This window comes from Sapajus apella, unplaced genomic scaffold (genome assembly GCF_009761245.1).
Source record: "Sapajus apella isolate SASKATOON/1434 unplaced genomic scaffold, GSC_monkey_1.0 scaffold48, whole genome shotgun sequence".
Taxonomy (NCBI): Eukaryota; Metazoa; Chordata; class Mammalia; order Primates; family Cebidae; genus Sapajus; species Sapajus apella.
The window spans coordinates 1,871,795-1,896,826 of NW_022436988.1; the positions used below are offsets into that span (position 1 = coordinate 1,871,795).

At 60.8% G+C, this 25,032-nt stretch overlaps 3 protein-coding genes across 13 annotated transcripts in view; 2 read left to right on the plus strand and 1 right to left on the minus strand.

Annotated features, from left to right (window-relative positions):
* Nucleotides 1-8,035, plus strand: part of SLC38A10 (solute carrier family 38 member 10) — a 44,961-nt gene extending 36,926 nt beyond the window's left edge. For 5 of the 9 annotated variants that reach the window (XM_032241365.1, XM_032241369.1, XM_032241371.1 and 2 more), the window contains 6 exons: nucleotides 524-691; nucleotides 1,015-1,503; nucleotides 2,063-2,182; nucleotides 3,498-3,521; nucleotides 5,953-6,129; nucleotides 6,370-8,035. In XM_032241365.1, the coding sequence (XP_032097256.1) occupies nucleotides 524-691; nucleotides 1,015-1,503; nucleotides 2,063-2,182; nucleotides 3,498-3,521; nucleotides 5,953-6,129; nucleotides 6,370-7,496 (2,105 nt within the window). In that variant the 3' untranslated portion in view covers nucleotides 7,497-8,035. Of the gene's footprint in view, nucleotides 1-523; nucleotides 692-1,014; nucleotides 1,504-2,062; nucleotides 2,183-3,497; nucleotides 3,522-5,952; nucleotides 6,132-6,366 lie in introns of all 9 variants that reach the window. The other 4 variants (XM_032241367.1, XM_032241366.1, XM_032241368.1 and 1 more) reach the window with 4 other exon arrangements.
* A 3,549-nt stretch (nucleotides 8,036-11,584) lies between these two features.
* NDUFAF8 (NADH:ubiquinone oxidoreductase complex assembly factor 8) lies at nucleotides 11,585-13,456 on the minus strand. The gene is made up of 3 exons (XM_032241378.1): nucleotides 13,265-13,456; nucleotides 13,023-13,133; nucleotides 11,585-11,872 (listed from the first exon to the last, which is right to left on the minus strand). Exons 1-3 carry the CDS (start codon nucleotides 13,346-13,348, stop codon nucleotides 11,843-11,845), a joined length of 225 nt encoding a protein of 74 aa, XP_032097269.1. The 5' UTR covers nucleotides 13,349-13,456; the 3' UTR covers nucleotides 11,585-11,842.
* A 31-nt stretch (nucleotides 13,457-13,487) lies between these two features.
* TEPSIN (TEPSIN adaptor related protein complex 4 accessory protein) lies at nucleotides 13,488-24,721 on the plus strand. Of its 3 annotated transcripts, XM_032241374.1 has the most exons (13): nucleotides 13,492-13,721; nucleotides 15,112-15,184; nucleotides 15,498-15,589; nucleotides 15,738-15,831; nucleotides 18,898-18,965; nucleotides 19,307-19,385; nucleotides 19,520-19,591; nucleotides 20,521-20,724; nucleotides 21,033-21,195; nucleotides 21,355-21,468; nucleotides 21,573-21,651; nucleotides 22,520-22,654; nucleotides 23,492-24,721. In XM_032241374.1, the coding sequence occupies exons 1-13, from the start codon at nucleotides 13,674-13,676 to the stop codon at nucleotides 24,038-24,040; spliced, it is 1,770 nt and encodes a 589-aa protein (XP_032097265.1). In that variant the 5' UTR covers nucleotides 13,492-13,673; the 3' UTR covers nucleotides 24,041-24,721. The 3 variants fall into 3 exon arrangements, with proteins under 3 accessions (XP_032097267.1, XP_032097265.1, XP_032097268.1); XM_032241377.1 differs by lacking the exon at nucleotides 20,521-20,724; XM_032241376.1 differs by lacking the exons at nucleotides 15,112-15,184; nucleotides 15,498-15,589 and having other exon boundaries at nucleotides 13,488-13,721.
* Nucleotides 24,722-25,032: the final 311 nt, after the last annotated feature.

Below are 25,032 nucleotides of genomic sequence, written 5' to 3' on the forward strand. Positions count from 1 at the left end.
GGAGGTGACAGTGGTGACGGGGGTGAGGGCAGTGATGGTGGAGGTGATGGGGCAGTGATGGTGGTGGGGTGGAGATGATTGTGGTGAGGGCAGTGATGGTGGAGGTGACGGTGGTGATGGGGGTGAGGGCAGTGATGGTGGTGGGGATGGAGATGATGGTGGTGATGGTAGCTAGTGATGGTGGAGGTGATGGCAGTGATGGTGGAGGTGACGGTGATGGAGGGAACGGTGGGAGTGTCAGTGGGTTCATGTCGCCATCTGGTGGTAATGCCTGAGTATTACATGGAGTCTAGCTCTCCCTGCCCCTAGTTAGGTGTAAGTTGCATTTTGACATATTTTCGTTATGAATACACATGAAAAATGACAGTTTTCTGTGCTACGTAGCTGCTAACAATCAAACAGGAAAAAAAAAATTGCTTAGGCTCTGCCGTTTGGCTGGAAAATGTGGTCACAGTCCAGGGAGCGCCACGCAGCTCGTGGACCTGCCTGGCAGTGCTGTTCCCTAACTGTGCCCTGCTCCCAGCCCAGGATCCGGTCGCGGCCATGGCCGAGGATGGCCGGGAGAAGCCGAAGCTGCCGAAGGAGAGAGAGGAGCTGGAGCAGGCCCAGATCAAGGGCCCCGTGGATGTGCCCGGGCAGGAAGATGCGAAGGAGGCGCAGGAGGCTGCGCAGCTGGATCGCCCCGGGCAAGGTGCTGGGCGCTGGCTGCGGGGTGGGGACCGGGAAGAGGGGTCCCAGTCGCCCTGCGGTGCAAACTCTCGGGGCTGTGTGTCTTCTTCCCTTCAGCACAGCCTGAGTTCTGGTCCTGTCTGCCTTCTCTGCCTTTCGGTTGAGATGAGTGTCCTGCCCCTCCAAGAGTAGCTGCCCCTATTGTCAGGCAGCAGAGAGGCCGGTGGGGAGGTGGTGTCTATTGGCCTGTGTCGACACCACTGGGAACCAGAACTCGTTTCAGATTCCCTGGGAAAGGAAGGTGGGGCCTCAGCCTGACCCCATCTGTCCCCTGTGCGCCTACAGGGATTGCCGTGCCCGTGGGGGAGGCCCACCGCCATGAGCCTCCTGTTCCTCACGACGAGGTGGTGGTAGATGAAGGCCAAGACCGAGAGGCACCAGAAGAGAACAAGCCTCCGTCCAGAGACACGGGCGGAGAAGCTCCAGGGGTCCAGGGCCAGGTGGCACCGCCTCTGCCCGACTCAGAAAGAGAGAAACGGGAGCCGGAGCAGGAAGAGGGTGGGAAGAGGCCTGGACAGGCCCAGGCTTTGGAGGAAGTGGGTGATTTTCCTGAAGATCCCCAGAAAGTTCCAGAAGCAGATGGTCAGCCAGCTGTCCAGCCTGCAAAGGAAGACCTGGGGCCAGGAAATGGGGATCTGCATCCGCGGCCGCAGGCAGCACTGTCTGAGGAGCAGAAGGCCCCGGCAGCGGGTGAAGGGGAAAAGGCCAACGGGGTGCCACCACCAGGCAATGCTGCTGGGGACACGGGGCAGCCCACAGAGGACAGCGACCATGGTGGGTGTCAGCCCGGGCTCGTCTCGGAAGACGCTCCCCTCTCGGGCAGGGGAGGCTGGGCAGGATCGATGGTCTCTCCTTCTGTCCCCAGTCTCTCTCCTTGCACCAGATTAGTATGCAAATGGAGTGGCCTGGCAGCTGGTGGGGACAGGAAGAGGCTGGTGGCTGACAGCTCCTGTAATATCTGTCACACAGTTGTTTGCCAGACCACTAAATGTCAGGTGCCGTGCTGTGCTCGTGTGTCTGGGCGCGTGCGGGGGGCGGCGGGGGCCGCCTGACAGGTAACACGTTGTTAAGTGCCGTCTAAGAGCTGGTTGGGACGGTTCTTGCATTTTAATTGCGAAGGCAGTTCACATTGGCTCATTGCCACGAGCCTGTGAGGTTGTTAAATATTTTTTTATTGCTTCGCTAGTAATCATCAGGTTGAATATAAACTGTGCTAACGGGGGTGTCACTTTAGAAACATCTGCCACCTCCTTTTCACCATCCCTTGCCTTCTGTCCCCCCATCCTCCCTTGACTTTCCTGCAAAACCTCCTGGGTCTTCACCATGTGTGCAGGTGGGAAGCCTCCCCTCCCAGCGGAGAAGGCGGCTGCAGGGGCTGGGCTGCCGGCCGAGCCTCGAGAGCAGAGGGACGTGGAGCGAGTGGGCGGAGACCAGGCGGCCAGCCAGCTGGAGGGTAAGGTCTTGGGCCCAGGGAGCAGCAGCCCCTTCCCCCAGCCCTGGGGTGATGCCCAGACCATCCTAGGGAGCCCTGCCAGGCTCCCGCTTCTCTTTCCAGCTGCCTGCTAAGCGGACCCCTCTGAGAGCTTTCTGCTCCCTTCCCATGAGCAGCTTCCTTTCTGGCACCTCCCAGGGAACGTTTGCTCTCCCTTACTCCCCTTTAAACACCTGTGGCATTGGCATGTGGCTCATGATGACCGTTTTGTCTTATTCTAAAGCAGGTTTGTTAACAGTTCTAACACTCGCAGTATATTTAAAGCCAGCCAGGTGTGGGAGTGCCTGCACCCAGGTGTGTAGGTTTGTTTTAAGGCTGTGCCTGGAGGGGACCCGGCTTGGGGGTGGCTGTACCCTGGCCCAGAATGTTCTCCTGCACCCTCAGCCCTCAGAGCTCGGCTGTGTTCATCTGCAGGGATCTGTCCCCTGTGCCTCCAGGAAAGCTCCTCATACCTTTGCCCTCCTGAGAATAAAGCTTGCGTGAATTCTCCTCCAAACCTTCCTGCCCCTTGGTTCCCAGGTAGTGGCTTTTTGTGACCCCTTCTTGTGGCTTCACGCAGTTAGGGCTCCGCCTCTGCAGGGAAGGTAACAGCAGCTCACTGTGGGTCTGTGGGTTAGCCCTCTGTGCCATGTCCTCTCCCAGGCTGGGGGTCCACTCACGCTCTGAGGGCGTGTGGCTGAGCCCCCACTCCCCAAAAGTCCCCTGCATTTCATGGGAGCGTCCATGCCTTCTCTCAGGATGCTCAGCCCTGCCCATTCGGGGTCCATGTGTGCCTCGGCATCGAGAGGGTCTGTTCTGGGGGTCTGTGTGGGTCACATGGCACAGCTGCTCCGGCTCCGGGGCCAAGCCCCTGGGAGAGGGTCTGGGAGCCCCGGGCCAGCTTTGGCGTGGGCAGTTCTTCCCAGGGCGTTTGTAAGACATGCACTTCCTCCCCAAGCACCTTGCCATGTGGCTTCAGGACAGCCAGGCCCGAGGGAGGCCAGGTGCAGCACCATGTCCCAGCCGCTGCGGCCTGACTTCTCAGGGTGCAGCTCGCCATCCTGGCACCTGCTGCGCAGCAGGCAGGGCCGAAAGCACACCCGGGGCTCCCGGAGCTCTTCAGAAGCTCACGCGTGGGGTTTTGTCTCAGGCTTTAGTCCGGCTGTGGTTGTTTTTCAGTTTCTATGCTCTGTGACCTGAACCTGTTTGATTCTTTTGATTTTCTTGTTTCTGAAAAAGACTTTTCACGGTTTCCTACTCTGCCTTTCTTCCATATGCCTCTCAACGGGACGAACAGCTGAAATTAAAAAGATAGTAGCAGGTACGCACGGAAAGCAGTGTGCTGAAGTACAGAGCGTGTCTGAGTGTTACAGAGCTGAGTGCTGCCTCGAGGTGGCACACCTGCCCCGGGACAGCCCTCCTGGGGACACGTGCCGGACCGGCGCTCATGCTCAGGGGGGGTCCTGATGCCCACTCCGCTCCCTTGTGTTACAAATGCTGGGGTCCTTCTCAGCCCACTGTGGCCTTGCCTGCCATTGGAGGGTGGCTGGCCTCTGAAAGTGTCTAAGGGCAGGCTGCTTAGGACAGCAGCTGACAGGGTGGGCCTGCGCTGCTCTCTCATGAGCCGCCTTGAGAGATCCTGTGTGGCCTCACTAGGGGGCAGCTTCATGCCGTCTGCCAACCTGGTCCTTATGGTCTTGGTGGGCTCTGGCTGTGGGGACAGCCTGTCTCCTACATGGTGCTTCACATGTGTCCCATGTGGCTTCTCCGCTCCTTCCTCCCTCCCCCTCCCCCTTTTTCTGCCACCTCTTCCTCTTCCCTCCTCCCTTCTCCCTCCTTCTCCCTCCTCCTTTACCCTCCTCCCTCTTCCTCCTCCCTCCTCTTCCCTCCTCCCTCTTCCCTCCTATTCCTCTTCCCTCCTATTCCTCTTCCCTCCTCTTCCTCTTCCCTCCTCCCTCTTCTTCCTGCCTCCCTCCTCTTCCTCCTTCTCCCTCTTCTTCCCTCCTCCTTTTCCCTTCTCCTTCCTCTGCCTTTCTCCCTCCTCTTCCTGCCTCCTTTTTCTTCCCTCCTCCTTCTTCCTCCTCCCCCTCCTCCCTTCTGTCTCCTCCTTTCCTCCTCCTTTCAGCACCAGGCCAGGGCTAGTCCTGCGAGGAGCAGGTGAGGTCGGGGGGCCTGCTGTTCCGAAACCCTGCCCTGGGGTACGGGGAGGTGTTGGCAGCACATGGGATCTTGTCCTTGTACCATTGACCATTCCGTGTTGAGCCCTGCAGCACCCAGGGTGAGAGCGTGGCCCGTGGCCGAGGTGGCCGGTGTGCCACCTGCGCTTCCCCATGTGAAAGGAAGTTTGTGGGAGGCCTGCTTGGCCTGTCATGGCCTGTCCCTGCAGGCAGGCATCTGGCCCCAGTGCTAGCAGGGAGCTGGGGCTGCTGCTAGAGGGCTGGCCCTGTCCCCCACATCCGGGGGTCTGGGAGAAGGCTGACCCTGCACTGTTCTGGCTGGTCGCGGTGTCCGCCTGACATGCAGGGCCCTCACTGAGATGTTTGCTCTCACCACTCACAAAGCATCCTTCTTGCTCCCCTGAACCTTTACGCCTTACAGCCCTAACCCGTCATTTTCCAGCGGTTCCTATGATAATTTGCAAACGTGTTATAAGAATGACACAAACCACAGCTGCTTGCAGCAAATAACTGGCCAGTGCTGAAGCGGGTCTGACCGGGCCTCCTGCAGCAGGTGCGTGCCGGTGTGCCCCGGGCAGGCCTGTCCTTGGGCCCTTGCTGCCGGCACCGGCCCTTAACGCTGGGTACTCCAGGGCCCCCCGTCATGCAGGGCCTTCCCAGAATTTCCACAGTGGACGGTGGTCCGGACGGCTGGCCGGGGCCCCACTGATGCTCCAGCTCCCATGTTCCCCTTGAAAGAAGACAGCTTGTTTGTTTTTTAAATTGTCGTCTTGGAGAAAACTTAAAGTAGCAATATTCTTTTCAAAATATAGCTTATCATTTTTCTTCCACCCCCCCCCCCCCTTTTTTGAGACAGGGTCTTGCTCTGTTGCCCAGGCTGGAGTGCAGTGGCTCGATCACGGCTCACTGCAGCCTTGACCTCCTGGGCTCAAGTGATGCTTTCACCTCAGCCTTCTAAGTAGCTGGGGGTACAGGCGTGCACCACCATGCCCGGCTAATTTGTATTTCTGCATTTCTTTTGTAGAGATGGGGTCTTGCTATGTTTCCCAGGCTGGTCTCTAACTCCTGGGCTCAAGTAATCCTCCTGCCTCGGCCTCCCAAATTGCTGGGATTACAGGCGTGAGCTGCCGTGTCCAGGCTTATTTTCTCATCTGCTTGGCCTAGAACAACTGAATGTGTAAATGGAAAAAGGAAAAAAACCCACCTAGGCCAGATAACCATCCCTGACATTCTGACGCATTCCTTTTGACTCTGTGTTGCTTTGGAAACTCATTTTCAGTGGGTAACAAGCAAGTTTGCTGGGGTCCCGTCGGCAGAGAGGCTGGCTGTGCAGGAGGGGCTGTTGGGGGTGTCCTGGGGGCAGTCAGGGCACAGCCTCTCCTGGGCCAGGCCTGTGTGTCTCAATGAGCTGTCCGGGCACGCGTCATGGTCAGGTTCATGACGAGTGTGCCAGTGGCGGCTGGTCCCAGCACACTCCCTGCAGGTGACCTGTGCGTGGCCTTGCTGTGGGCTGGTGCCGTCCTTGGCCCAGCACGGTGTGTGGGCACCCTCTGACTGTGCGTTTTCCAAACCCAGAAGCTGGCAGGGCGGAGATGCTGGACCATGCTGTCCTGCTTCAGGTGATCAAAGAACAGCAGGTGCAGCAAAAGCGCTTGCTGGACCAGCAGGAGAAGCTGCTGGCGGTGATCGAGGAGCAGCACAAGGAGATCCACCAGCAGAGGCAGGAGGATGAGGACGACAAGCCCAGGCAGGGTAGGCGGGGCGGCAGGCAAGGGGGCGGGGCGGCTCCTGCTGTCCTGTGTGGCTGGGTCTAAGGCCCTGTGGCCTGTCCTGAGGGGGAGTCTGGGTTTTGGTTGCTGGTGTCAGTGGTTGCTATGGTCTCAGGCCCCGTGGCCTTTCCTGAGAGTGGTTGCCAGCTTGTTGTTTTGAGTCCCTCCACTGGCAGCCTATGTTCAGTGCCGTGGCTAAACTGATGACTGACTTCATTTGCAGTGGGCATGCAGCCAGAGCCCGGGGTGGCAGTGCCCAGAGGCCAGGAGGCCCCCGAAGGCAAGGCCAGGGATACGGTGGAGAATCTGCCTCCCCTGCTTTTGGACCCTGCCCTCAGAGCTCCTGGGGGCCGCCCTGCTCCATCCCAGGACCTTAACCAGCACTCCCTGGAGCACCTTGAGGGGGCTGTGGGCAGAGAGCCTGCTGGCCCTCCAGATGGCGGCTCTGACACGGAGCCACGGCCAGCCCCGGCCAAGCTAAGAGACGGCCAGAAGGATGCTGCCCCCAGGGCAGCTGGCACGGTGAAGGAGCTCCTCCCTAAGGTCGCGGAGCAGGTGCTTGTGCCGGACCCCGCCAGGGAAGCCGGGGGCCCAGAGGAGGGCCTCGCAGAGGAATTCCCCAGGCAAAATCAGGATGTTCCTGGTGGTGGTTCCCAAGAAAGGAAGAAACCTGGGAAGGAGGTGGCAGCCACTGGCACTGGCATTCCGAGGGAAGCCAACCGGCTGGAGGCAGGGCCAGGAGCAGAGACAGGGGACCTTCGTGTGAAGTCCAAGCAAATGAGCCGAGGCCTGGGCCTTGCAGAAGGCCTGCCTGGCAAGTTGGAGGGAGCAGCCATGCAGCCCCAGGCTGCGTTACGCCAGCCGGAGCGACGGGTCATCTCTGATGGTGAGCAGGATGGACAGCAGGGCCACCAGCTAGACCATGGTGGTCACCTGGAGATGAGAAGGGAGGCCCACGGCGGGGACCACGTGCCTGTGTCCCACAAGCAGCCAGGAGGTGGGGAGGACACTGCTGTCCAGGAGCCCAGGCAGAGGCCGGAGCCAGCGCTGGGGCCCAAACGAGCTGCCCCCATGGCCCAGAGGCCGGACAATGCCAAGCCCAACAGAGACCTGAAGCTGCAAGCTGGCTCCGACCTCCGGAGGCGGCGGCGGGACCTGGGCCCTCGTGCAGAGGACGAGCCGGCCCCGAAGGACGGAGTCATCATTGGCTTTAACCCCCCACCTGATGTCCAGGTGAACGACCTCCGTGGTGCCCTGGATGCCCAGCTCCGCCAGGCTGTGGGGGGCGCTTTGCAGGTGGTCCACAGCCGGCAGCTTAGACAGGCGCCCGGGGATCTGGGGGAGGCCTAGCACCTGTTGGCCATGAGGGCCACGCCCACCACCGCCACGGCAGCACGTCTCTCCCGGCCACGTTCTGGCGGAACTCGAGGTCACATGCACTCTTCCCCAGGGTTTCACATCTGAGGCCCTCACCAAGTGTGAGTGCAAGTATAAAAGATTTCACTGTCTGTGGCATTGTTTCCAGAATGTTCTTGCTGTTATTTGTTGCACCTCTTAGTCTGAGGTCCTCTAACCTCTCGCCTCTGAGCTCACTACAGCCTGTGAGGAACGACCTCCAGGGTGAGCTGGCCGACGTGCTTTCTCCCAGGCTCAGGCTGGGGAGCTGCTGCGACTGGGGCCAAGCCTCCCGCTCCTGCTGAGAGCACGTCTTCAGGCTGAGCTCGGCCGGCGGCCATGCGTGGAGGCACACGTGGCTGCCGATGGTCCCAACACAGGCTACCGTGAGAGCCAGTGTCAACCCCAGACTTCAGTGACTCAGAATTTTCAGTTTATTGATGTTTCCCACAGTGTGGTAGAAATCTTGAATAAATTCTTGTGCCTTCGCCTGCCTGGGTGGATGCTGCTTGGTGTCTGGGAAGCACAGGGAGCAGGGCCGGGCTCTTGAGGGGCCTCCAGGGGGGCTGGCTGGTGTCACCTTCTGCACTCATGGTTGGCACAGCCTCTGTAGTCTGTTTTTCGACGTTGAGTTGTGGGCTTTTTAAAAACTAAGAACTACCACTGACACCTGATTAGTGATGCTGGTCCGGGGAAGTGACTGGAAGGAGAGCCAGAGGCTGGCCCCGGATTCCAGATGCACACAGCGGAGGCCAGAGGCTGCGAGGGAACAGTACTGTGACCTGCGCCCCATGGTGACTGGACACCAGACGCAGCACAGTTCCAGAGAGACGCTGCGAGCAGGCAGACCCGCTTGTGCAGGGAGCTCGTCCAGCCCCCAGCCCCCAGGGCCAGGCTGACGGGCATGCTGCCCTGTGACCAGGACAAGCGACACAGCCTCTCACCTGGAGGGAGGAGAGGGGAGGGTGCCACTGTGTCCACAGTGCACAATGGTTGGGCGCTGCATCCCTGCATCTGCGTCGGCTCGTCCTCTGGGGAGCGTGCGCCATGAAGGGCAGAGGGGCCCGTCAGGGTCAGGGCCTGGGCTTGGGGGAGGCGTGTGTTGGTGAAGGTCCCTGCACGGAGGGCCGGGCCTCGGCCTCTGGTGGCGTCTTCCACCTGCAACTTTTGAAATCCTTTTGGCATTTCGTTGTGGCATCTTACTTTGAAGGAAAGACACCACAATAACCTTCAGGCTGGGCAGCCTCAAGACTGGAAATTGTTTTTTTTTTTTTTTTTTGAGATGGAGTTTCACTGTCACCCAGGCTGGAGTGCAGTGGGGCGATCTCTGCTCACTGCAACCTCCAGCTTCCCAGTTCAAGTGATTCTCTTGCCTCCGCCTCCCAAGTAGCTGGGACTACAGGCACCCACCACCACACCCAGGTATTTTGTTTTTTTTTTTTTTAGTAGAGACAGGGGTTTCACCTTGTTGGCCTGGCTGGTCTTGAACTCCTGTTCATGATCTGCCCGCCTTGGCCTCCCAAAGTGCTGGGATTACACGTGTGAGCTACCACGCCTGGCCTGAAGATGAAATTATAGGGAAGCTTCTGGAGGCTGAGCGGTGACTCCTGCTGAGCCCTGGGGGCTGGGACGGGGCTGAAGGGCTGGGGGCGCTGCTCAGCAGGCAGGAGGTGCCCCGCAAAGATGGTTCAGTCCCAGTCTTTCTGTCCTTCATTAAAAACAATTCCAAGTGAACCACGGCTCAGTGGTAAAACACCTCCCAGATACTCCCCTCAGACTGGCACTCCGTTTGTTCAATTGCTTGGAGTGGGATTTTCATTCCGGCTGGATTTCCCCAAATATCTTCGTGTGACCCACTTTTCTTTTTCTTCTCTGGAGGTTACCCCGGCCTCCCCCCCTTTCTGCTAACTGCTGCCGTTAGAGCAGGACAGGGCCGCCCTCCACCAGCACAGAGACGCATCCGTGACGGCCCTCCTCTGCCGTCACCCGCCCTGCTGCGCCCCTGCGCCCCCGCGCCCCCAGCCACATGCAGGGTCACTCACTCCTTGCTCGCTTCCCTATTCCTGCCCACCCCCACCCCCAGCCCAGGTGGCACCCGTCAGGGAAGGAAAGAGAAATTTATTTCCCCGGAAGCCTGGCAGACCCCTGGGTGGGGCTTGTCAGAACTGCACGGAGTGGCCTGGGGCCAGGATGCACTCTCTGAGCCACCTCAGGCTGCTCTCTGGTCAGTCCTGGTGCTGTCACCGGGCCGTGGAGCCTGCCTCCGGGGACTCAGTTCCAGGGCAGGGCAGCAGGAACAGCGCTGCCCCATCCCCGTGTGCTTCTTCGTGGGAACAGACTCGCACAGCAGGCTGGCCAAGGGGTGGATACGGCCTGAGCGCCAAGGCACTCGCTGTCATTTGATGTGTCCCCCCAAAATTCAGGAGATGCCTAAGTGATAGTGTTGAGAGTGACTAGGCCCCGAGGGCTCCTTCCTGGCTGCAGGAGTAAGAGCCTCACAGAAGTCTGCATGCAGCATGCAGGTCCTCCGCTCCCTATCCCTCCGCCTTCTGCAGCCTCAGGACACAGCACAAAGGCCCTCCCCAGACGCCAGGGCCAGTGCCTGGATCTCTGGCTTCCCAGCCAGCGGAGCTGAGAAGTCAGGCTGTTCTTTGTAAATCATGCAGTCTCAGGTGCTTGGTTGGGGCAGCAGGAGCGGCTTAAGTGCGGCTGAAGCAGAGCTCTGCATGGTCCTGGCGGCCTGGAAAGAGCAGAAGCCCCCCACTGCCCACCTTCCTGCGCTGTCCATCGGTGCAGTCCTGAGAGCCAGTGACTCAGGGAGGAAGGGCAGGAACAAAGGCGGAGGGCGGTTTGTAAGAGAATTTGAGGGGGTGGAAGAGGGGTGTCCCCAAGAGGCCTGAGAGCTGAGCTTGGAGGTGTGGGCCACAGGAAGCGGCAGGTCTGTCTGCAACCACCTCACACACGGGGTGAAGGACAGCGGTGTGTGGGCAGGACGGGTGGGCCCACGGAGGAGGGATTTGAGCTGCCAAAGGGCAGAGGAGAGGGCGTACGTGCCGTGAGACTAGCTCAGGATGAGTGCGCACAAGCGAGGGGCAGGTAGGGGTGGGGGCAGCCGGGCCTGCACGCTGGGGAGGTGGGTTAGGCAGGTGGGCCAGGGCAAGGCATCTGAGTCTCTGGCCTACACAGGGATGGGCTGCGGTGGCTTGGCTCCAGCAGTCTGGTCTGGATTCCTGTGGTTCCCAAGATGTGACTCTATCCTGGGCCTTGGGACAAAATCTAACACTCTGGAGACTCACAATGCCCAGCTCCAGCAGACCCTCCACCCAGATGAGACGGCGGGTGTTTGACCCTTAGGGGAAACCAGGCTAATTCTGGGACAGCATCTGAGGAGGAAACAGGGAGGTACAGACCTCAGCCCACGGCGTCAGCTGCTCGCATGGGCCTGGGGACAGGCGCAGGCCACAGCCCCAGGACGGCGAGACCTCCACACTCGGGAGCAAGGGAACGCCTGAGGCAGTCCCTGCCACGCCCGGCAGGTGGCGCTCAGGCCCCACAGATTCCCGAGTCTCCCTGTCAGCAAGTGCCTGGGCAGGGTCAGGGTGTTGCCCTTCTCACCTTAGTTTCAGGTCCAGTGGTGTGATAGGGAGGGGGATGAGAGGGCAGGAGCCATCAGTGACGTACCTGGGCTGCTGAGGGGGTGACCAACCCCACCCCACAAAGGAGTGGCAGTGGCTGCTGGTGCCCTACATAGGCCCCTCTTGGAGGCTCAGGCCCTTTTGTAAAGAGCCCCTGCCTTACCCCATGTCCAAGAAAGCCACCTTCAAGGACCCTGCCCCATGGGGTGTCCCGTCCTCATCTTTGGTGTGTGCTGTATGCCCGTAGTGAGGTCTGCAGGCTTCACCAGATTCAGATTAAATACCTTAGTGAGAATGTCTTAAAACGGACATTTTGAGGCAGAGTGTCCCTGAGTCCCACCCCTGCCCTTTTTAGGGGAGAAGCCAAGGCCCACAGATCACAGTCTGCACACAGTAAGCCCCACGCTGCAGGACCTGACGGAATCTTTATCGTTGCTTCTGTTACATCTTATTCTAACTCAAGTCCTTACAGACAAGGCTGGAAAACCAATTTCTGCTCTACCCACACCTCAACTTGCTGAGAAGAAACAGGATCTAACGTCAGGAAGTCACATCTTCGCCATTCCTCTTCCTTTCTGCCCTGGGCATTCCATGTGTGCCACCAGGCGCCATCAGGACAAGGGCTCTGCACCCACAGCAGCAGACAGGTGTGAAGCTCAGAACCTCCTAACAGCCTCCCTCCAGCGTCTTCTTGGCCTGCAAGATAAAGTGTTTTGTCTGAATGGCTTGCTTCCAAGTTAGACACAGCTTGAAAGAAAGCTACCACAGCAGATGCCGTGTTCTACCAAATACAGAGACTTCGGTGCTGGCACGTGCTGGAGGCTCGACTGGTTGGAGAACCATGGGCTGGTTCTCTGGGTCAGTGGTTCAAGGGACAAGGGCCTTGTGACACCATTACAGACCTCACTGGTGTGCCCTCCTCTGACCCCCACCACATGCCACATTTGCTGCCATGCTCTCATGAAGGGAAAGCAGGAGTCCTCCCCCACAAATTTTTTTTTTTTTTTTTTATAGAGACGGGGTCTCTGTATGTTGCCCAGGCTGGTCTCAAACTTCTAGGCTGAAACAATTCAGTCACCTCAGCCTCCTAAAGTGGTAGGATTACGGGTGTAAGCCACCATACCCGCAAAAGTACAACTTCTGATGAGTCACCCACCCTTGCATCCAAGGCTGCTGGGGGCAGGCAGGAATGAAGGCTGTGGAGCTTTTATTCAAATATCCTTTCTCTGGCCCAAATCTCTGGATTGACAGCTTCCAGTAAACAGAGTCAGCACCGGCGTCACAGCCCGCCCAGACACACTGAGTCGGGGCGCCCGAGGTGGTACCCAGTGAGGCTGACACTTAGGGAAGCAGCCTCAGAATGACTTAAAGACCCACGGTCAGGAAGCCCATCGTGCCAGTTGTGAGGGTGGCGGGGGGGGGGGGGGGGGCCCGGCTGGGCAGGTGCTGAAGGAATCTACCGCAGCTGCACAGGTGGCTGCGAGTGCCGGGGAAGCGAGACCCAGAAGGTTCTGGGACTTGCTGGGAGCCCTGTGTCGGGTCGATGCTGGCATGACACCCCTCGGCGGCAGTGCCAACACGAAAACTTAACGCGTTTTACAAGGCGCCTTCTTGCACACACCCCTCATCCTTTCTGAGATTAGTGCCAGTCCCGCTTTACAAACATGCAGGCACACACCCAGGACCGCCGAGGTTTCGCGGGCTCGTCGGCGGCTCGGGGGTTTGGTCAGCCGGGGTCTAAAGCACGCAGCGCAGCTCAAACTTTGAACCAACGGGGAAGCAAAGGAAGGCCGGGGCCCGCCGGCCCTTGGAGGGGGAGAGCGCGGAGGGGCCCGCGCCCACCTACCGCGGCGGCGAAGCAGCTCCGCAGGGCCTCGAACTCCCGCGCGCAGAGGTCCTTGCTCAGGCGGCCGCCCGGGGCCGTAGAGGCCTGCACGCACCTGCCGTACGCCGCGGCCTGCGGAGGGGACGGGCGCGGGTCGTGGGGTCCCCGTCCCCGTCCCCGTCCCCGTCCCCGCCCTTCCTCCCCGTCACCGCCCCGCTCGGCCCTTCCTGCCCCGCAGCACTGGCCCGCCCGGCGCTCCTCACCTCGGCCCCGCAGGCGGCCAGCCGCTCAGGGAAGGCGCGGAGGCGGCTCCGCACCCGGCCCCACACCGCTCCGTTAGCCGACATGGGCCGCTGTTTCCAGAGCCCCTGGACGCCGCCATATTAGGTCCGTCCTCTTCCGGCGTCAAACAGCTTGATAGGTCGGTGCTTCCGCCCGTCATCGTTCCTGAGCTTTTCAAGCGCTCCTGGCCCTGAGCTCCCCCTGCAATTGGCTTTTGTCCTTGTCTGTCTCTGCGCTGGGACTTCGGATTGGTCTAGGCTCAAATTATTCACGAAGCCGCCCTCAGGGCCCGTCCCACCACGAGAGAGTGGGCAGCGGAGCCGGACGCGCGCGGTGATTGGAGGGCCCAGGCCTGGCGGAAGCGGGGCGGACCGGGAGGGGACCTGCATCATGGCGGCAGCGCCGCCGCTGCGGGACCGCCTGAGCTTTCTGCACCGGGTGAGTGAGGGCGGCCCGCCCCCGGCCCCGGCCCCACGTGTCCTCTCGGGCGCCGCTCGCCTCGGGCCGGAGCCGTTGACCTTGCGTCCCGGCCCTGGGGAGCCGCTTCCGTCCCCTGAGCAGCCCGCCCGCCGCGCGGTCCCCGGGCCTCCCGAGCCGGACCCGCCGAGCGCGAGGGCGACGGGCACAGCCAGCCCTCGGGGGAGAGAACAGGCCTCGGCCAGCATTCAGTGGCCTCCGACAGGCGGGAAGGAGCGGCGGGCCCGGTGGACGTGGAGCCGCTGCGTCCCCGCTGCCGGCGCCCGGGGGGCTCCGGTCCTGGAGAGGCACCCCGGGGTTGCCGAGAACACAGACGCCTCGAAGGGTCGCAGAAGGACGCACCGTTGTGAGCCCCTCTTAGTAAACGCTCTAAGAAGGAGAGGTCGGGGCCAGTCCCCAGGTGTCGTCCACAGCAAACTGTCTCTATCAGCCCCGAGCTTTCCCAGGCTGGGTGGTCCCAGGGCGCGGCCTTGGGCTGCCAGAAGCCACGCTGGGGTTGGTGGAGCTCTCCGTGCAGGGTTTGGACAGAATCGTTCTGTGCTGTGTTCTGCAGTCGGCAGCTGTCACCTGCAAACCTCTCAGCCCCGCTTAGGGCTTGATGGGCAGAGTGTCAGTGATGTGTGTCCACAGCCTCGGGAAACACTTCAGGTCCACGTTTTTTTGTGTTGTCACTAGATCTTGGCCCTCACGAGGTCGGTCCCAGCCTTGTTCTCTTACATACTCTTGAACTCCTTTCTTCTGTTCTGTTACTGAATAATGCAAGAATGAGTGTTTCCAATTTTCACCCCATAAACCATACATCTTCCTGCCAGTAAGTAACCATGAAACAAATAAGTACGTCTGCACTAAGCGAACATAAAACACATGGTGTCACTCCGTTCTCAGGAGCGGTGGAGCCAGCCAGGCCAAACGGCTCTGTCACTCTGCCAATCCAGGCTCTAGAGAGGTGGGACCATTCATAGTCCCCTGCGTGGAAAAGGGGCTTGCCTGGGCCTTGTTTGGCTTTGTTAGTCAGTAGGTAGGTACAGGAAAAGTACCTTCAAATAGCCTTACGTGCTGGGAAGTGCAGGGAGGCTGGGGGCTGTGTCCTATCTTATCCCAAGTGGCGTAGCCCCTCCCTGGAGAACCACCATTGATTTGCCTCTTCTCTGAGGCTGTTCGTCCCTGACGGTTGAGAGAGGACCCTGCTGCAGGCTCCCTGTGACCCGTAGCACCATTCTTGTTCCTTCCCAGTCCTTTCTCCGGCCATGTCAACAGCAAGAAGTGGGCCGTTTCCATCCCTTTGGGAGCTGTGGGCTCACCCTGTGGGAAATGGCGCCTCATCACGGCAGAGGCTCTTGTTCCCTTTCAGCTCCCGATTCTCCTGAAGGGGACGTCGGATGATGACGTCCCATGTCCCGGCTACCTGTTTGAAGAGATTGCTAGTATCCTTCCTCAACGTCCCTGTGTGGGGGAAAGAGCAGATAGCAGGGCCCTGGTGTAGGGCAAAGGGTCACTGGGGGTTCCGCTGTCCCTGGAGGGATCTGCAGCTCCTTTATCGTTGAAACCAGGCACGGGTGGGGTCTGAAGGCTGCGATACTGATGGCTTGGGAGACCCTGGAAGCCCCAGCGCTCCTGACGGCAGGGCCTGCAGCAGATGCCTCCAGGCAGCGTGAGCTGGGAGGTCCCAGGGCCATTTCCCTGAACGGCCCAGCACAGCCTTCATCATCTCCCTTCCCTAACCCGAGCGTGCTGCAGAAATCTCCCACGAGTCTCTGGGCAGCAGCCAGTGCCTGCTGGAGTACCTCCTGACCCGCCTGCACAGCAGCTCCGGCCACGGGAAGCTCAAGGTGAGCCCCTGCCCACGGTGCTGAGGCTGAAGGAGCAGATGAGCGGCGCCGGGTGGCTGGTGGCTCTATGCCCTTGGGGCGCCCCTGGCCCTGCCCTGGGTGTCCCATGCCCGGCCCACCCAGTGCCGCTGACCACCCCACTCCCCAGGTGCTGAAGATCCTGCTCTATCTGTGCAGCCACGGGTCCTCCTCATTCCTGCTCATCCTCAAACGCAACTCCGCCTTCATCCGGGAAGCTGCAGGTACAGGGGTCATGATGCGCTCTGGAAGAGCCAGGGCCGTGGACAGTGGGGGAGGGTGGTGAATCCTCCGGGCTTGAGAAGGAAGACATCAGCTAGAGCCCTCACCGCGGCCTGGTTCTGATCGCTGCCCTGCCTTGCTGATCCTGGCCGATCCCCGGCCTCTCCACCTACCCTCACCCCAGCTGGCCGGCTCGGCCTTCCCTGATGCACCCTGCCCCCTCCCTCCGCTGGGTCCTGCGTGCCTGCCACGCGTCCCTGGGCCTTCGGCTGTGTCTGTCCCTGCACTTGCTACCTGGGTGCCATTGTTCGTTTCTGTGTGCCCCGAGGGTCCTCCCCACCATCCCGACACCCACACGTAGCAGGCTCCGTGCCCGTTCACATGTCCTTCCCAAGCCATGAGTTCTCCTCCTAGGGCTGCTCCTCAGAGCCCAAGGCAGAGGGAGGGTGGGGCTGGGAGGCAGGAGAGGTGGCCTGGCTGGTCTGTCCAGGCAGCAGGTGGGTCTGGGAGAGTCATCCCCCAGGCAGTGGGCAGTGCCGTGTGCATCTGCCTAATGAGTACTTGTGGGGGCTGGGCGTGAGATCTTCCGTGGGGAGGAGGGAGGCTGGGCTCCAGGTCGCCTTGGGGCGCAGCGTGCCTAGACCCCCTGTCCCCCGCCACCCCTGAAGGGAATTCCGGGGAGGGAGACTGAGTCTCTCTTGTGCCGCTGCTTGCTTGTGGAAAACCTCAGCGTGTTCCATCTGCTGGGCTCACCCCAAAACTGGTGTCAAAACCAGTGCTGCCCCACTTGATGGCATGTGGGCCTGTGGCTCAGAGGGACAGACTGTCCCACGGGCCAGCGTCGTGGGCCACCGTAGACAGCTGTGACAGGCAACTTAGGTGGCAGATGCCCCTGAGGGGCCACTGTAGACAGCTGTGACACTCAGCTTAGGACTTAGATGGCGGATGCCCCAAGGAGGGACAGTGCCGGGTGCTCTTGCCATCCTAAGGTGCTCCTCAGAGCTTTCGAGCTGAGGCAGTGCGGGCCATTCATCCTTAGCATTCACCGGATCAGAGGGACCCAGCCTCCCAGGCCCCTCCCATGGCTATGGCTGGTACAGTTACGTTGTGGCCTCGGTGGTCTTGGGGACATGCCCTGGGGGGTGGGGCTGTAGCAGGCCCTGGGATGGGAAAGGCCTTTCTCAGACTCGAGGTTCTTGTCGGCACCAGAGCCTCCGCTGTGCAGAAGCAGTTGTGAGTGTTTGCTGTCGCCTGCCGTGCCTGGGCACGGGCTATGGGAGGTGTCTGCACAGGCCCTGTGAGGAAAGCAGGTGCCAGATGCTGCACATGAGAGACGGGGCACCCTGCACCAGGCGGGGTGTGCAGCAAGGATGGTCGCCCCACATGCGCAAAGTGTAGCCGTTAACGAAAGAGGAAAGAGGCCAGGCGCGGTGGCTCACGCCTGTAATCCCAGCGCGTTGGGAGGCTGAGGCAGATGGATCACAAGGTCAGGAGTTCAAGACCAGCTTGCCCAGCATGGTGAAACCCCATCTCTACTAAAAATACAAAAAATTAGCCGGGCATGGGGTTGCGCACCTGTAATCTCAGCTACTCGGGAGGCTGGGGCAGGGGAACTGGTTGAGCCCAGGGGGTGGAGGTTGCAGTGAGCCGAGATCACACCATTGCACTCTAGCCTGGGTAACAGAGCAAGACGCTGTCTCAAAAAAGAAACAGAAAACAAAAAAGGAAAGGAGGAAGGAAACGAGGAGGGAAGGGGAAGGGAAGAAGGAAGGGAGGAGGGAAAGGAGGAAGGGAGGGAGGGAGGGAGGAAGGTAGGTGGCTGACGGTCAAAGACATATTTTTTTTACTTAAAGCCGGAGAGGCGCTCCTGGCCGATGGTGGTCAGGAGCACTTTCTGTTACAGACTAAGAGCATGTATTGGTTTTAGCGTGAGGGGCTTTTCAGAGGCTGGGGATGTTTGTGTGTGCGGAGAAGTTTATGGCAGGGTCGAAGTGTCTGGAGGAGGGGACATTATCTTGGAGCAGACATCCTTCGGCCAGAGGGTGGTTATCTCGAGGCTGGCATCTTCCCAGGGGAGGTGGTTTATCTCAGGGCCAGCATGTCTCTGGTCGGGAGAAGTTTGAATGTTTCTGGTTGGAGATGCTATTTGTGGTTTATGGGCATGTTGACTTTAGCTGTTGGACTGATGCTGTGTGGATTTAGGCAGTTTTTTATAAGGTGAACTTTAGAATGAGGGGCTTGTCCAAGATGATGGCACTCCTGCTCTGTCACCGAGGAGGGGCAGTGTGGGGTGCAGGCAGGTGGCCCCGGCTCCAACAAGATGGCAGCCGAAGGGTGGCGTCTTACCGGCAGGTCATCCAGCCACTGACTCAGCTTGTGGCCACCAACCTTGGGCCCGGGGCAGCCAGGGCATCGTCTCCAAATCACGGGGTCAGCCTGCCAGGATGGAGATGGGCGGCTGAGGGGTGAAGGGGACTCGGCTGTGATGGAGGCGCCCGCCTTCCCATGCATGGCCCTCCAGGGCTGCTCAGAGGAGCAGCTCCCAGGATGAGTCCTGAAAGGATGCTTGGCCCCAGGTGAGGCTTGGGGGGCCCTGGGGCCCCAGGATTTAAGGAAAGACATCCCAGTTCACTGTGACTGGAGCTCTCAGAGCAGGGGAGCCCAAGGCAGCTGAGACTGGGTATGGACGGGGCCAGGTAGAACTTTCAGGCTGTGATAGAGAACGCTGCTTTCACCCTCCAGGCCCAGGGAAGCCTCTGGGGGTCCCTGGTGTGCGTGGGGCCAGTAGAGTGGGCGGGGGGAGGCCGAACCAGCTCAGACACAAGGGGTTGTGGGTCCTGGGGAGACGAGGTGGGTGCTGTGGAGAGAGACTTGCCTCTGTGGGGCAGGGGTGATGGGGAGCCATGGGTCTGCTCAGGTGTGGCCTCTGCAGGGTCCTAGAGGAGGGGATCGAGGGGGTTCTGGTGGCGGGAGTGTGCCACTCTGGAGAGGGCCTGGTGTGCCATGCCTCGCAGGGGGCGGCAGTGCCAGGCTCAGCCCTGCCTCAACTTACCTTTTCTGTTTTGCAGCTTTTTCGGGGCCCCCGGATCCTTTGCACGGGAACAGCTTGTACCAGAAGGTTCGGGCAGCCGCGCAGGTGAGCCCAGGAGCAGAGTCGCTCTGCAGGGTGCCCCTCCTCCCGTAGAGGGGCAGGACTGGGGCCTGGATGTCAGCTGGAGGGTTTGCCGTTCTCCCACCAGGGTCCCCTACCTCCCCTTCTGGCTGGGGGTTGTGGGGTTCTCTCACCCACGCCCCTGCCTCTGCTCCTGGCTGGGGGTGTGGGGTGCTCCTGCCTCCACTCCTGGCTGCTGGACACAGCCCATGTCTGGCCGAGTGGCTCAGGAGCCGTGTCCGGAGGACAGGACGGAGCTGGCGTGGGTGGCAGGGTGAGTACAGCAGCCCCAGCAGAGGGAGCTGAGGCGTCCATCCCCCCCATAGGACCTGGGGAGCACCCTGTTCTCAGACGCCTTGTCGCCTCTGCCTCCCTCCCAGCCTCTGGGGACCCCGCCGGCCACAGGTAGGTGACCGAAGGGACTGTGTTCAGCCCCGACACTGGGTTTCTGCCTCCCCAAATGTCCTGGGCATCTGTGTCTCCCGTGGGCAGGGCCGAGGGTGGGGGCCGGCTTGCCGCTGACCGAGGACCCTCTGCAGGCATGGGCTCCCAGGCCAGGCCACACAGCACCCTCCAGGGTTTTGGCTACAGCAAGGAACACAGCCGCATGGGTGAGTGGGAAGGGCCTGCATGGGCGCCGGCATCCCAGGGTGCAGGGGTGAGGAGGGCGGGGGGGGCAAGGCTGCCCACCTGCTATCTGCTGTCCCTGTCCCCTCCCCCATGCAGCCTCAGCCCTTCCTGGGGCTGCCCCCACTGTCACTCTGACAGCCCGATGTGGGGGTGGGGCAGGTGTGGTCAGGGCTGCTTTACGGACAGGTGGGAGGAAGCAGGCTGAGCGGGAGGTCAGGGGCGAGTCTGCTCTGAGAGAGGCTGAGGGCCGTGGGCCTGGCTGTGGTGGGGGTGACTCAGGCGGTCACGTGGGGAGCTATTAGGCGCTGGGGCAGCTCCAGTGGACGACTGCTCATCAGCGCCAGGAGAGCCATGGGTGGCACCACTGACTGCAGCTCAGACCCAGCTCTCAGCCCAGCCATGCCCTGCTGCAGCCCTGGGGATGTGTCTAGCTGCTCACCGCCAGGCTGTCCCGGCCTGGCCATGCCCTGCCGTGGTCCCCGGACGTGTCTGGCTGCCCACCGCCAGGCTGTCATGCTGTCTTGCACAGCCCGGGGGCTCCTGCTGACATTTTGGTATAGGGGTGCCTTCTACAGGGAGCTCACATGGGAAGGGCGGGCCCCTCCCAGGACTGGATACTCCCTCCCTCAGCCAAGGCCGAGGCCAGGCCCCTTAGGACACGCTCACTCCCAGAGGACAGAGGGACAGGGAGAGGCCTAACTGCTGTGAGCTGGAGGTATCCAGAGAATGCTAAAGTGGAGTCCACAGGGAGCTTCCGGAAGGCCTGGTCCCCCGGGAGGCCTCCGTACCTGCAGTGTGTACCCCGACTTCCCCAAGCCTGAGCAGGGAGCCTATGCGGGCAACCTGCTCTCAGAGGACTTGGGTGGGGCCACGCTGGGTGGCTGTCCCATCACCCTCTCCTCCGGTGCAGGCTCGGCAGGCGAAGCCTTCCTCTCCACCATCCAGAAGGCCGCAGAGGTGGTGGCCAGTGCCGTGCGCCCCGGGCCCGAGAGTCCCGGTACCCAGAGGCTCCTGCCGTTGGGTGACGCCTACCAGCCTGCCGCGATGCCTGCAGCCAGCCACGGGCCCCCAGCCCTGGGGAACCCACTCCCCGGGGCCAGTCCAGGTCCCCGAGGTATCGAGCCGAGGGCTCCTCCCCTTCACTAGGTGTGAAGGAGTCCGGGTCACTCCTTCCTGTCACCACTGGGGCTTTGTGGCCATAAAGGCACATGCCAGGGCCTCCTGCACGGCAGGAGGGGGCAGCACCCGAGGCGGAAGCAGATGCCCGTGGGGGCTGGTGTTTGCTGAAGCCGGAGCCAAGGTGGCCGCCCATCCTCAGCTTAGGACTCAGCCCCCCAGGGCTCCTGGTCTGGGGCCCCAGGAGGTGGGCATGGGGCTGCCCTGAAGCCCCAGGGAGCTCACCTGCCATTCTGCTTCCTTCAGCTGTGAGGCACCGGCCTGGGCAGGCTGGAGGGGGCTGGGACGAGCTGGACAGTGGCCCCAACTCTCAGAATTCATCCCAGAACAGCGACCTGAGCAGGGCCTCAGACTCTGGCAGCGACAGCCATTCAGGGGCCAGCCGGGAGCCGGGCGACCTGGCAGAAAGGTGGGTGGGAGCAGCCGGAGTGGTCTTGGAGCCCCCCCTACCGCCCACCCCCCGCCGCACCCTCCCAGCATGGCTCCGGCTTTTCAGGTTCTTCCCAGTGCAGGCAGGGGCGGGCCACGGCTCCCACTACTCACCCTGACCTGGCCGTTCCCCCGGCAGGGCCGAGCTGATGGCCCTGAGTGACTGTCAGCAGGAGCTGGGCTTGGTGAGGACCGTGACTCGGGGCCCACGTGCCTTCCTGAGCCGAGAGGAGGCACAGCACTTCATCAGAGCGTGAGTGCACCTGGCCACCTGCCCAGTGCTGCCCCAGCCCCAACCCTGGACGAGGGACGAGGGGATGGGCCACCACCCACCACTGAGACGTCCCCGCTGTGCAGGTGTGGGCTGCTCAACTGCGAGGCTGTGCTGCAGCTGCTGACCTGCCGCCTGCGTGGGACCAGTGAATGCACGCAGCTGGTGAGCTAGGCGTGCGGTGCAGGGCTTGGCCATGCGTGTATGGCTGTGTGTGTGTGGCTGTGTGTGAACATGCCTGTGTATGAACATGGGTGTGTGGGTGGCTGTGAACATGCATGTGTGTGCCTGTGTGTGTGTGTGTGTGTGTGTGTGTGTGTGTGTGGGGCTGTGGCTGTGTTTGGGTGGCTGTGTGTGAACATGCCTGTGTGTGTGTGCCTGTGTGTGGCTTTGTGTGAACATGCCTGTGTGTGTGTGTGTGGCTGTGTGCGTGTGCTTGTGTGTGGACATTCCTGTGTGTGTGCCTGTGTGTGAACATGCCTGTGTTTGTGGCGCTGTGTGTGTGTGGCTGTGTGTGAACATGCCTGTGTGTGTGTGTGGCTATGTGTGAACATGCCTGTGTGTGTGTGGTTGTGTATGTGCTTGTGTGTGAACATGCCTGTGTGTGCATAGCTGTGTGTGGCTATGTGTGAACATTCCTGTGTGTGTGCATGTATGCCTGTGTGTGTACAGTCTTGTGCACATGTGTGCACACACCTCTGTGTGTACATGACTGCATGTGTGTGCTTGTGTATGTGTGCACCTGTGTGTGTGTGCATGCACGTGAATATGTGGACACACATGTGTGTGTGGGAGGCATGCGGAGGAATAAAGGCGAGGTGATCAGGGGCAGTGGACCATGTGCTTCTCGCCAGGGTCTGTCCGGGAGCTGGGGTGTCAGGCGGTAAGGACAGGTCTCTGGTGCAGCTGTCCCTGCTGCCTCTCAGCACTCGGGTCGTTGGTGAGGAGGAAGAAGGAGAGAGATGGCCAGACAGGACTCCCTGGTGTGGACCGCTGCCCCGTGGGCGCTGACGTTCCCTCCCTTCATTCGCAGAGGGCACTGTGTGCCATCGCCTCCCTGGGGAGCGCCGACCTCCTTCCCCAGGAGCACATCCTCCTCCGTACCCGGCAACAGCTGCAGGAGCTCAGCGTGGGCAGCCCGGGACCTGTGACCAACAAGGCCACCAAGGTGGGAAGCTGCAGGGGCCACATGCGCACTGGGGTCCAGGGGCACACACAGCAGGAGATACACTGCTGTCCACGGCTGTCCGGTCCTGCCCTGCGCTTGGTCAGCCCTTCCCAGAGTGCCCTCTGGAGTCCCTGTCCTGCTGGCCGAGGGAGCAGCAGCGAGTCAGGGACCTCACCTCCCCGCCCCTTTCCTGACTTTGACCCCAACTACACAGCACTCCCAGTGCACTAGTCGCTCCCTGCTCCTGGAAGCCCCAAACTAGTCTGCCTTAATGTTCCTGCCTTTGCATTTTGGCTTACACTCATGTCTTCCAGGAAGCTCTCCTTGACTGCACATGGAGTTAGCCACCCATGACACAGCTCATGCTCAGCTCCAAGCTGAGCATGGGATTGGTCCCATTCATCTGTGCATACTTGAATGCTCTGAACTGCCTGGAGGCCGCGGGAATCACACTGGGAGGTCTCTCCCCACAGCCAGGCCCTGGCACACACCCTCTACCTGTGGGCGTCCCCAGCTGTTGCTTCCTGTTTTCTCTGTGGCTGCTGGAAACACAGGTCCTCAGTCAGCCATCCTCAAGTCCTCCTGATCTGTCATTGGCCACCTGCTAGCTCACCCTTCAGTCAGAGTGAAGCATGGACCTGGGGTTGGCACCACCCTGGGTGACCCTCGTTGGGGGGGGGTTTCTGAAATGGACATGCTAGAAGCACCCCATGTCTAGCAGTTGGAAACGCCAAGATGTGCCAGGCTCTGTATGCTCCCTCCACTCCCTCCAGCAGTCCCCACAATCCCCAGGGTTGCCCAGGAGCCTCCCTGGTTCCTCCTTCCTTCCTCTTTCAGATCCTGAGGCACTTCGAGGCCTCCTGTGGGCAGCTACCCCCTGCCCAAGGCACCTCGGCCGAGCCTGGCCCCACAGCTGCCCTCCCAGGCCCATCGGACCTGCTGACGGACACTGTGCCTCTCACCGGGAGCCAGCTCTTCCTCCAGCCTCTGAGTTCAACCGCGGTGTCACCCCGGAGCCCTGCCCCCTCATCTGGGATGCCACCCAGCCCTGTGCCCACCCCGCCCCCAGATACCTCCCCCGTTCCAGCCCCCGGACACCCCAGTGAGGCTGCGACCAGACTGGCAGAGAGCAGGGGCTGGGGACCTGAGCGGGCCCCAGGTGGCACGGACAGCCCAGAGAGAGCCCCCAGCAGCTATGCGTGGAGCCCCCACTCCTTGTTTGCAGGCATGGAGCTGGTGGCGTGTCCCCGCCTGGTGGGGGCCGGGGCTGCTGCTGAAGAGTCCTGTCCCGATGCCCCCTGCGCCCCCCGGACATCGTCCCAGAGGACAGCAGCCGAACAGCCACCCGGCCCAGAGCCGTCAGCTTTCGCATTCCTGAATGCCTGACCCAGTGGCCCGGCCCTGGAGTCTTCAGCTGCAGCTGTGGCCTCTGGGGCGGTGCTTCCTGAGTCTCTGCGACAGTCTCCAGGGCACCGGACCTGAGAGGGGGACCCTAGGGCCACCGCATTTTCAGATCTCCTCTACCAGAGGCTCTGGCTCTTGCACTAGAATCCAGACATGGAATAGGCAGGTGGCAGGACCTCAGAAAGGCTGATCTCAGGGGTCTGAGGGGTAGCCCCTGCCTGTCTTGCCCTTAAACATGAGGTTTCTTACGTGAATGTGGGCGTGACTACCTGGTTCTTTATTTCATTTTGATCTCAGCTTCCTCCTTCCCCAGGAGGTCATGAGCAGCAATAGGCCACCACCTCCCGGTCCCATTGGGGTGGCTGGTTTGGTGCACGTGGGTTAAGGGTGTCTTGTCCAGGCTGTCTTGTGCTGTCTGGCCTGTGGCCTGTGGCCATGTCAGGTTTCAGGTCCCCATGTGACCCTTTCCTGGGCTCTCACGCCTCGCCCCTGTCCTGTGACACTCCTTACACACAAAGCCTCTGAAACATCTAGTCCATCTCAGAACCTTCCGAGGGCACCAGGGTTCATGCTTTCTGAATAAATACTACTGTTTACACAAAGCTGGGTCATTTATTTTTCTTCTTTTGTATATGTGCATCTTAATAAAAATACCATCAATAAGGAGTACACATGGAGAACTCGTTCCTCCACGTACGGATGGGGAATTTCCTGAAACATTTGGTAGTACTCCCCAGTGGTACTAGACTTGGAGTTAACCCTAACTGCAAGGTTTTAAACTATGAAATTCAGTTTCTTGGGCCGGGTGCGGTGGCTCACGCCTATAATCCCAGCACTTTGGGAGGTCGAGGCGGGTGGATCACGAGGTCAAGAGATCGAGACTGTCCTGGTCAACATGGTGAAAGCCCGTCTCTACCAAAAATACAAAAATTAGCTGGGCATGGTGGCGCGTGCCTGTAATCCCAGTTACTCAG

What these genes read in the sequence shown, in the direction of transcription:
- NDUFAF8 (XM_032241378.1), bottom strand. Translation starts at nt 13,348, where the DNA reads ATGTCGGCTAACGGAGCGGTGTGGGGCCGGGTGCGGAGCCGCCTCCGC. An exon ending in TGGCCGCCTGCGGGGCCGAG is followed by an intron (nt 13,134 to 13,264) that starts GTGAGGAGCGCC and finishes TCCCCTCCGCAG; the next exon opens with GCCGCGGCGTACGGCAGGTG. An exon ending in GGAGCTGCTTCGCCGCCGCG is followed by an intron (nt 11,873 to 13,022) that starts GTAGGTGGGCGC and finishes TTTATCTTGCAG; the next exon opens with GCCAAGAAGACGCTGGAGGG.
- TEPSIN (XM_032241374.1), top strand. Translation starts at nt 13,674, where the DNA reads ATGGCGGCAGCGCCGCCGCTGCGGGACCGCCTGAGCTTTCTGCACCGG. An exon ending in AGGTTCGGGCAGCCGCGCAG is followed by an intron (nt 18,966 to 19,306) that starts GTGAGCCCAGGA and finishes TCCCCCCCATAG; the next exon opens with GACCTGGGGAGCACCCTGTT. An exon ending in GGGGACCCCGCCGGCCACAG is followed by an intron (nt 19,386 to 19,519) that starts GTAGGTGACCGA and finishes GACCCTCTGCAG; the next exon opens with GCATGGGCTCCCAGGCCAGG.